This window comes from Parasteatoda tepidariorum, chromosome 6, assembly GCF_982258835.1.
Source record: "Parasteatoda tepidariorum strain Cologne lab strain chromosome 6, Ptep-v5.0, whole genome shotgun sequence".
In the NCBI taxonomy this organism is placed as follows: Eukaryota; Metazoa; Arthropoda; class Arachnida; order Araneae; family Theridiidae; genus Parasteatoda; species Parasteatoda tepidariorum.
This window is the reverse complement of record NC_141760.1, coordinates 75,035,226-75,045,653: the sequence shown is the minus strand read 5'-3', so window position 1 is coordinate 75,045,653 and position 10,428 is coordinate 75,035,226. Positions and strand designations below refer to the sequence as shown.

General features: G+C 27.5%; 1 protein-coding gene across 1 annotated transcript; it reads right to left on the bottom strand.

Annotated features, from left to right (window-relative positions):
• Positions 1-6,377, bottom strand: LOC147808139 (uncharacterized). Its single transcript, XM_087166641.1, has 2 exons — positions 6,076-6,377; positions 1-601 (listed from the first exon to the last, which is right to left on the bottom strand). The coding sequence occupies exons 1-2, from the start codon at positions 6,096-6,098 to the stop codon at positions 220-222; spliced, it is 405 nt and encodes a 134-aa protein (XP_087022767.1). The 5' UTR covers positions 6,099-6,377; the 3' UTR covers positions 1-219.
• Between the last annotated feature and the right edge of the window lie 4,051 nt (positions 6,378-10,428).

Sequence of the window (10,428 nt, the reverse complement as noted above, 5' to 3'; positions counted from 1 at the left end):
TATTGAAATCATTAAAAAAGAAACTAACTTACTATACACATCTGCTTTTATATATTCTTCAATCTAATTCATACAACATTACTCAAATAACATTTCCCTCATTCATTGCAGAGACCGGATACTCTTCTATCATCGCGTGCAAACATAGATACGGGATTTGATTTGTTAATTAAAATCGCTTTCTTTAAAATACCTATTTAACCCCCCAATTTTCTGGGTCTATGGTACATCTTTTTTTGCACCAATATCTTTAGGTTTTACCCATTTGTATGGATTAGGCTTTTGCTTTTCTAATTTCTCGAGCAGCAATCGGAAACTGTTGGGTTGCTCGTTCTCCTTGTTCTCGAAGAGCTCTATTTTTCTGGGACCAATGTGTCGGTAGATGCATTTCAGATTTCTGCATGCGGCATTATACCTGCAGGTTGGATGCTGGAAGTGGCACTTTTGACCCATGCGGCACTTTGGAAAAAATCGGCACCTGGGAGTTTGCTGAAGTTTCTCTGCTTCGGGATCTCTCTTCATACTCTTGCTGTTTTTAGTAGCAATATCTTCAACCGCTTTCCTCTTTATCTGATGAAAGGGTCTAACAGGTGCAGAGATTCTGAAAAAAAATATAAACAATTAAATCAAAACACTTCATAAAAAAAGCAATGTATCAGCAATGGTGTCATTAAATTACGCCGTAAAAAATTTCGAAACTAATAGCGGTAAAAAGTACTGGCACTCAGAGTGCTGGTGCGTTTCACAGTAAAATATTTCGGGACAATATTTATATACTGCAAATTTTGCAATAATATTTACTGTAAAATCACTAAATCACCGTAATTAAATAAATAATTCTGTTAACTTAAAGTGATTCTATAAACTAATAGATAAAATTTTATTAGAGGTGAAATAGTCTGTTGGTTTGGTAAGGCGTTGGAACCATGTCCAAGAAGCAGTGAGCTCTATCCCAGACTAGCGAAGACTCCCCGTGTATAGCGCCACTGAAAACAAGAAAACGTGGCATATTTTGCAGTAAAATGGATTTTGAAGATGATGCACTAAGGGTGCCAGTAATTTTTACCGTAATTCATTTCAGAATTTTTTACAAAGTACGCAGCATTTCTAGTATCCACTTGGTTAATTTTACATGACAGTTTTCTTGAATCCATCAGAGAAAAAATCACATACATGGAGTGGCTCAAAAACTGCATTATTCGAAAAAATTAACGAAATAAATTAGTTTTAAGAATTCTTTTCTTAAAAATTTTACTTAAATAATAATGGGCATTTGAAGTAAGACTTTTAGATCATTAAACTTAAGCTTAAACAGCTTAAGTGGTATCTTGTTTCGCTTATAACCTGATATAACTTGTCATCTGATGACTCCAAAAACTATTCGCCCATATTGCAAGTATGAAAGTGAGAAAATTCACAGAAATAAGTTAGCACATGGTAGTTCATAGAAATAAAGCACACAATGGATGTTACATTGTAAAAAATTTTTAATTGAATTACGATATAAAGTACATCGTCTGTGCGTGCATCCTCAGTTCAATCCAATTTTACCATAAAAAATTGTACTTAAAATTTTACAGTAATATTTATTTAATTAAAGTGATTTTACGGTATTTATCAGTGTAAAAAGTATCAGCACCCTGAGTGGCAGTACTTTATACTGTAATTTGATCTGAAATCTCTTACAGTGTACAGATTATGGAATATTTGCTGTTTATAAGCTTAGTTAAATGGATATAATTTTTTTCAACTTATTAGCGAGAAATTTGGGGTTTTAAAGATAATTTAAAAAACTGAACAATGAGTCATACATATTTTTCCAACGTAAACTAAATTGAGAACTTATTTTTTAAGTTTTATCATTCACAGCATTTACAATTTATTTTGCATGAGGAAAATTTAATAAATACAAGTGTAATGATACAGGTAGTAGACAAAAATATGGAAACACTTTTATACAACTACATTTTTTCAAATTTCTCTGAAAATACATAACGAATTGTTTTATAACTTTAGAAGTGTTTAGATCATACAATTTTTCATACATATCAATAAACTTAAGACCTTTTTAAGATTTGAGGGTCTGACAATGAATTACAAGCGGGAAAAAATGCTTTTGAACGCCCTAAACCAAACAATGTAACAATAAATTTGTATTATTTTGGTACTTTTATGCAATGGTAGCACAAATTTTAGTAAGCCTAGCTTAAATATTTATGGAGATATAGTAATTTTTATAAAATTAAGCTAAATAATTATAACTAAGAATTAATGATTTTATAAGAAAAAAATATATATTTCTTGTCTTACGTTGTTTTTCGATAACTTCAATGAAAAAAATTCAATAAAATTAATCAGAATATTTAGAGAAATTTAAAATTAATTGCAAAATGTATGCTTTAAAATTTGAGAAAAATTCTTTAATACTGCACGACATATGTGTAATAATAAAAAAAATTTTACTGCACATGCGCTGGAAAATTTTTACATTTTTTCTTCATAGTTTTGAGATGAATCGCATTTGGCAACTAATTTATATTCAAGTCTCAGTTAAACGTCTTTAAAACATAGAAAGTATCAAGCAGTTTTCTATGTAGCTTTTGTACTTTCTAAAATAAAACCCAAAATGATCAGGTGTCTTCCACAAATTTTAGTCCAATGTAACTTAATATTTCTCTAAATTTAGCAAAGCACCTAAGACAAAGAAATAAACTTTTTATAAAAATGACCAAATTTCCATAAATATTTCAGTTTGGCTTACAAAATTTTGCATAATTATAGTATATACTAACCAAAATAACTGAGTAACTAACAAAAATATAAATCTATTGCTATATTTTTCGGCATAGGATGTTGTATTCAAAAACATTATTTTGCATTTGCAATATAGTTTCTGCCCTTCAAACCTCTGAAAAAGCTCTGAACTTCATTTATATGTTTGAGAAATTATATGATCAAACACTTCTAAAGTTATAAAATTATTCTTTAAGTTATTTTTTTTTTTGCGGAAATTTGAAACAAAAATGCATTAGTATAAAAGTTTTTCTTTTGTTTTGTTCACACCAGGTAACTTCCTAAGATCATACCTTGCGTAATTTTAGGTTTTGGGAGTTTATAAACATCCTGCGTTCTAACAATTGACGATATTTTTCAAATAAAGGAAAACAGTTATATTGAACTTTTTTTCAGTATTATCATAGTAACTTCAGTATACTTTTAGTGTGACAAACTAAGTATTGTTAAGGAGTGGTGATATGGTTAATAATGGCTTAAAATTAATTGTATATTTTACTGAAAAAAAAAACAGTTTTTTTTTTCAAAAAAACAGGCGTCTGTGTTTTCATCAGATAAGTACTGTTATTTCTGAAAATTCCACTATTTCAACAGAAACTTCTATGATGTCTGCATTGCGGTCAGCGCATGCTGAGAGCTGCATTCGTACGACCTATTGACTCGAAGATGGGATTCGAACCTGGGACATAGCAATGGATCCTCTGTACTACCGGAGCTCTAGCGTCCCAGTATGAGGGAAATCTTAAACTGTTTTTATCTTAAAAAAGTTATTGAAATAACACGTAAGTGTAAAAAAGTTTAAACTATAGAGGTCTACCAGAATAAAAATGTATGGTAACTTAACTTCCGAAAAATTATATATTAAGGAAATATATAGTTAAACTATTAATTTAAAAATAAAATCAGATCGCAGTTTAATTTATACGATGTCATTATCATTAAATATTTACTGAAAAATAAGAGCAAGTATTTTTCGATACTTCTCTACTACTTTCTATACTTTATAGTAAAATGACTTGAAAAAGAAAGAGTGATTATACGGTAAGAAAAACTGCTTTGCAAATATAGATAAAGTCTGCAAAAAATAACGGGAATTTTTTACAGTGAGCAGATAACGGAGAAAAACAGAAACAGTTTCTTAAACAGTGTTTTTTTCCTGTAAAAAATATCTTTTTCTTCCGTTAAGTTAATCCTTACTGTGTACGATACATCTTTAAATTTAGGACTCACTTATTATTCACAAACCAATTCGGAGCTAATAGTTCGATGTATCGATATCTCGTGAGCCGTCGATAATTTAAATTTATAGCGAGATATTCTCACGATATATAGTAAATGCAAAAAATTTTAACTTAAGCTAAATATTGATAAATATAAACACACGATGAATATCAAAAAATATATGGGCACAATAAATATCGACAAACGATAATATCGTAACAAATTCAGTAAAACCCATCCGTGAAGAAGAAAACCTTCTCCTTCACTACAGTATTTCACAGCCTAAGGACATGTTTGGTGCTATTCTTAGAGTACGCGATATATCAGTAAATCAGAGTACATATTTTACCCCTCTTTTTCACATGTATGATTCTTTGCATTTTAACTGAATTTTGAAAAATAACTAATATTGAAAACTTTATTTATGAAAAATCAAATAGCATATTATAATATTTTGTCGTTATCAATTACAAATTATCTAATTAAATTTGACGTAAATTAATATTTTCTGAAATAATTAGATCAAAATATTCTATTTATAAGCAGCTGAATTCAAGATTAATGGGATTAAATCTCTCTTTATATTCTAATGTCTCTGATGAAGTATTAATTTTTTTCACAAAAGATTAAATTAATGTGTAAAAAAAAAATCTATATGTATTTAACCCATTAGTTTTTCAAATGTAAAGAAACTCAATTTTTTAAAGGTAAAAGTGCGAAAAGTAATCGCTTTTTTAATATCCATTTTCGCAAATAAAATGAAGAAAGTTTATTCACAAAAAATATATTTGACAAAATTTTAACATTACCACACATTTAAATTAACAAAACTAATTCAGAATTTATTAATTTAAGGAATTCAAAATGGCAACTTTGAACGAATAAATACTAAAACAAATAAAAAGTAACGGCCAATGCGCGCATTGCAACTACAACAGCACTGCCTACTATTGACTATGACGAAATTTTAATAACAATATTTTAAGTAACGAAATCCATATCATCAATAAATTTAATTAAGTTTAACTAAAAACCAGTTTCAGGAGAACAAAAACAAATAATTTAATACACTCTATTATATTTACTGTGGTAAAAAAAAAATATTACAAAAGAGAAAAGAAATGAGATATAATTTCGGACGTTTTAATGAAAAATCACCTAATTTCTCATACCAGAATCAGTTAATACAGAATGAACTGATTCCTGATACCACAGAATAAAATATTTTATAAAATGAATTACTTTAAATGAATATACTTTAAATAATGAAATCCATTTCAGCAATCAACTTAGTTAAATAAAATTTTTAAAAAAGCTGTTTCTTAGGTCAAAAATAAATAACCTAATCAACTAAACTTTAAATATAATTAAAATTACATTATATCACATTTGCTTTGCAAGAAAAGGTATTAAAAATGCCAGCAAGGAAAAGCTGAGATATTTAGAGTTATTTCTGGGGGCTCTTTGCAAAAGCAACAGATTCCTGCGACCACAGAATAAAATGTATTAACAAATACTATAAATGATGAAATCCATATAATTAATAAATTTAATTAAGTTTAACTAAAAAACACTTTCAGGAGTACAAAAACAAATAATTTAATACCTTCTATTATATTTACTTCGGTAAAAAAAGTATTACAAAAGAGGACATTTCGGACATTTTAATGAAAAATCAAATAATTCCTTATACCACAAAATAAATATTTTCTAAAATGAATTTTAATTAACATTAATTAAAATATTACAGTTCAAAACCACTTTCAGGAGTACAGTTCAAAAACAAATTATTTAATCAATTAAATCTTACATTAAATTAAAATTACATTAAGTCAAATTTACTTTCCTAGTTTATTTTTTAATAAATCCAGCAATTTCAAATACTAATTACAAATACTAAGAAATTTCAAATACTAAAACTTATATTCAGACACAGATGAACCATAACTGTAAGCCACATTTTTTTTTCTAATTAGAGCGTATTAAATAAAATGGAGATAGAAGAATGAAAAGCCTTAATTAATCAATAAATAAACCAGTAAGAAATAAAGAAGAACTTACTTAATATCCTTGAGCAGAGACATCTTTAATGATCCTAAGACTTTTCCACAAAATCTTGACAGAAAATTCACTACACCAAGCTTCAAGACTATAACGAAGTAACTATACTTTTCTACTAATATAACTATTAAGAAACTAAGTCCCGAACTCACAGTTCAACGCCGAAATGAATATTACAATTTTAAAGTAACAGTTTTGTACTTTTGCTGCAACAATAGATAGATATCTCCCATTGGTCAAACCTGGACAGTGAATCATAACTATTGTCACTTGTTCCAAGTCATAACCCCCCCCCCCACACACACACACAATTCTTTCCATGCAACATACAAACTATAAGAAATCATTCAGGGTATTATATACTTTGAAGCTCTTATCAATGACAATTAATCTTTACAAGAATGATATGTCTTTGAGGCTAATTATACGAAAAGAAAAGTTCTATAAGGCTCAAAAAGCATAGCAGAATTTTGTCACAATTCTTTGAAATTTAAATATTTCATTCAAATACCTAAAAAAAAACAGTTATTATTAGAATTCAATTAAGAAGCATTGAATATTTGTGTAAAAATAAAAGTGAGTTACGGATTGTTTCATTGAAGCAATTTATAAATGATATAAAGCTTCAAAAAAAGTCTTCAAATGCACTATCTAAAAGTTCATCTAAAACATTAATATTTGCGTTTAAGAGAAATAATTTTTTGCAAATAAAATCTTATAACACTTTTGATTTGATATTATTCTCCATCTTATTGAAAATGATCTTTTTTTTTAATGTAATTAGAAATGTAATTTGTAATTTTCAAAGATAGCTTATATGGATAGGGGCAGTGGCAGTTTTGGTTTTTACACTGACAACAGAAAGGCTCATGTGTGTTTGTAGACAGTGTGTTCCCTGAAGAAGTACTGTCTACCAGGTACACATATATTCTATTTTATTACTTTTTCCTGCCTTAAAGTTTTTTTCTATATCTAACCTTATATCGATAATATCAGATAATAAGGAGACTAAAAATTTTTAGTAATATCTTTAAAGTAATTTAAATTCATTTTTAATTTTGAAATTTATTTTAGTTTTCTTCATTTTTTTTCTTTGCACTAAAAACGAGAATTTTATGGAAAAATAATGTGAAATTTTGAAACTGCTTACGGCAAAGTCAAATTTTCATTTATTTTTTTTTATTCTCTTCCAATTTTCTTCTTTTATTGGCGCATTCCATTTTCGCCTCAAAAATGACTTTGTGGATAATACTATAGGCTTCAAATGATTCATATAAACAATACAATTCCGAAAATTTTACCCTAGCAACTATATCATTCAAACAATTTAGCTTAATTTAGCAATATTTGATGAAACATGCATAATAAAAACGAAACATAATTAAAAATGTACCAGGTTTCATGCAGCGAACATGAAAAAAAAGCATTCTAAATATTTTTTATGCAATTGTCAGATTTTCACGCATGATAACTTAAGGGTCTTGTACTCTGACTTTGACTAAGTTGATTAATTAGCGCAAAAAAATAGTTAAGTTGTGAAATCTAACACAAAGTTAACTTTCTTTAAATAACCTCACATTTTTTAAATTCTATTTAGATTTTTGACCATGAAAATATGGGTCGCTATAGCGTTTAAAATATGTTCTCAGAAGTTTCGGCAAGAGTGCGGTCAAAAGTTGAGATGAGCTAGAGAAAGTGTTAAATGAGAACCAGTAGTAAATTGAAGAAATTATAAAAAACTCATATAGAAGAGAAAACTTTCTTTTTTAAAAGTGTTTGAGTTTTACAACACATCTAAAAAAAATTAAAGAGAAGCGATTGTCTCATTCTTAAAACTGTTAATCTGTTAAAGGAATTCAATGTAAGGAGGGAAATTCAATCACTTGTGTTTCAGTCTCCTCAAGAATATCTCTTATTTTCTCAGAAATGAGTTAATTTAAATAAAAATTTCTCAGAACAATACCTGCGAATTGACGACCACCCCCATAAGGTAGAAGATAGTTTGATGACGGGTACGGTTCGTCACAAACTTATTCCCCCCAAAATGAACAAAAGGCATTGTAAGGAGTGCTACAAAGGGACACCTGCTACTAAATGATGGTCAAGATGACCCACCTAACACGCTCAAAATGTTTCCCCCACAGAGTTACAGAGGCTATAGGGTTATCCTATAGGGCAGGGATGGCGAACCAATGGCACGCGTGCCATTTATGGCACGCGACACAATATTTTGCGCACGCCACCGATCACAATTGTTATTGCACTCTGAATTGTTATTACACAAATGTCACACACTATGAAGCATATGTAACAATTAAATAAAAATTCACAAAAAACAAACAAAATAATAAACAATTATTAATAAATATATAAACAATTAATGCTAAAAGAACAATTAATAACCATAAAAAACAAGCTAACAATAAATAACTAGCAAAAAAATCAACAGTTCTGCTTGAACTAATATTTTACAACCTCATATAAGTTATTTGTCATTTAATTTGCAATAACAGAAGTCCCACTGATGCTACTTTAAGTTGAATTACGCGTATAACTAAGACATTGCAAAATGTATTTTCTTTTCAATGTAAATAAAGTTTGAGTTGATAGTATTTAGTATTATTATTTTCCCAATAATCATGAAGTCAAAATTATTTGACGGCACGTCTGTGATTTCATTAAGCAATTTTTTAGAAAAGATGGCACGTTGGTGTATAAAGGTTCGCCACCCCTGCTATAGGGTATGTTCTGAATGCAAAGTCATAAACTTCGTCCGATCTAATATTTTTAAATTAGCTGCATTATTTATATTGTAATTAACTAATTGTATTTATTTAAATTATTTATTTTGTTTATGACTATGATTTAACTATTACATTCACAGCAAAAAATTAGTTTACAAAAAATGATTTATCAATCGAAAACAAATTAAAAAGAAAAAAGTGCATTAACATTTAATTAATTTTGTAATTTTACTCCTTTAAATTTGTTAATGGTGAGCAAGACATTTTATAAATGCATTCTAATCATAATGAGATGAAATGGTTTTTCGCTCCTCAGAAACATATTGAATTAACATATTAATTTTAACAAGTCATCTGGTTTCTCTGATTTAGTTTAAATTAAAAATTAAGTTTACATAAAAGGAAATATATATATATTTACCCAAATTAAAATATATGTATATATATCTTCCAGCGTGCCATATTTAAATATGTTTCGTATTTAACGAATTATAATCTAAACAATTCTAAAATTATAACCTAACATTTATTGTATATTAGAGTGTATTGTATATTAAAGTATATTGTATGTTATACATGGTTATTATTATTTTTTTTTAACTTAACAATGTAATATTATTTTTCGAATTATAGCTATTCGAAACAAAATTGGATAGCTAGATAACGAAAAAGACTAATGAAAATTTTTTAAAACCTAATGATATTGGGAAATTATGTTATATACTTTCAAAATATTTAAAAAATTTCAAGTATAAATTGAATGAAATATATTTAATGACTTTAAATTATTCTAAAAAAATATAGAGAAAACAATTTACAAAAATATCATTAACATAAACAATGTAAAAGTTAAAATCCTATGAAAATGAAGTTTTAAAAAAATATTTACAATTAAACAAGAAATAAATCTGAAAAATTTGTTGTACTCCTTAAAACTATTACAGAGTTTTCATGCAGACTTATTTTATTATTAAGAATTACGGGTTACAAAATTAATCCCAAAAATGAACAAAAAGTACCATTCAGTTTAAAAATGTTTGAAAAATAACAAAGACCGAGAAATAAGAATTATTATAGAGAAATTTTCAAAAAATATCATTTTCTTCGGATTTTCATTGACTAACAAAAAATCAAAGTTAACTGCGAAGTTTGAAAATTAAAATGTGAGGAAAATGCATATCAAATTTACATGACTAAATGTAGAAAGTAATAGAGTCAGACAAAAATAATTACTACACCAGGTATACTGACGAAAAATGCATTAAACTATGTCTGACGCACAAGGAAAGGAATAAATTAAGAGATTACTGACCAACCTTAGAATCGTCAGCCCTATGTATAACTAAAAATTGCAATGCTAGTAGTATGCTAGTGAAAATTGAGGTACGACTTTACTATCAATAATGGCAATGAAAAAAATCAAAATAAAATATCTGAGGGTTTTTTTCAACGGAAATTAGAAATATCTACAATCAAAATTTCTTTATATAATTTTTCTTCTTTTTTTATTTTGATAATATATATTATATATATATTCGCACGTGTTCATCTCACCCTATTGATAAATCTATTACGTAAAAAATTAAAATTTTCAAAATTATAATTAACT

Excerpts from the sequence above, each read along its gene's own strand:
- LOC147808139 (XM_087166641.1), bottom strand. The coding sequence starts at position 6,098 with ATGTCTCTGCTCAAGGATATTAA. Across the intron at positions 602-6,075 it reads TCTCTGCTCAAGGATATTAA|AATCTCTGCACCTGTTAGAC; the intron begins GTAAGTTCTTCT and ends ATTTTTTTTCAG.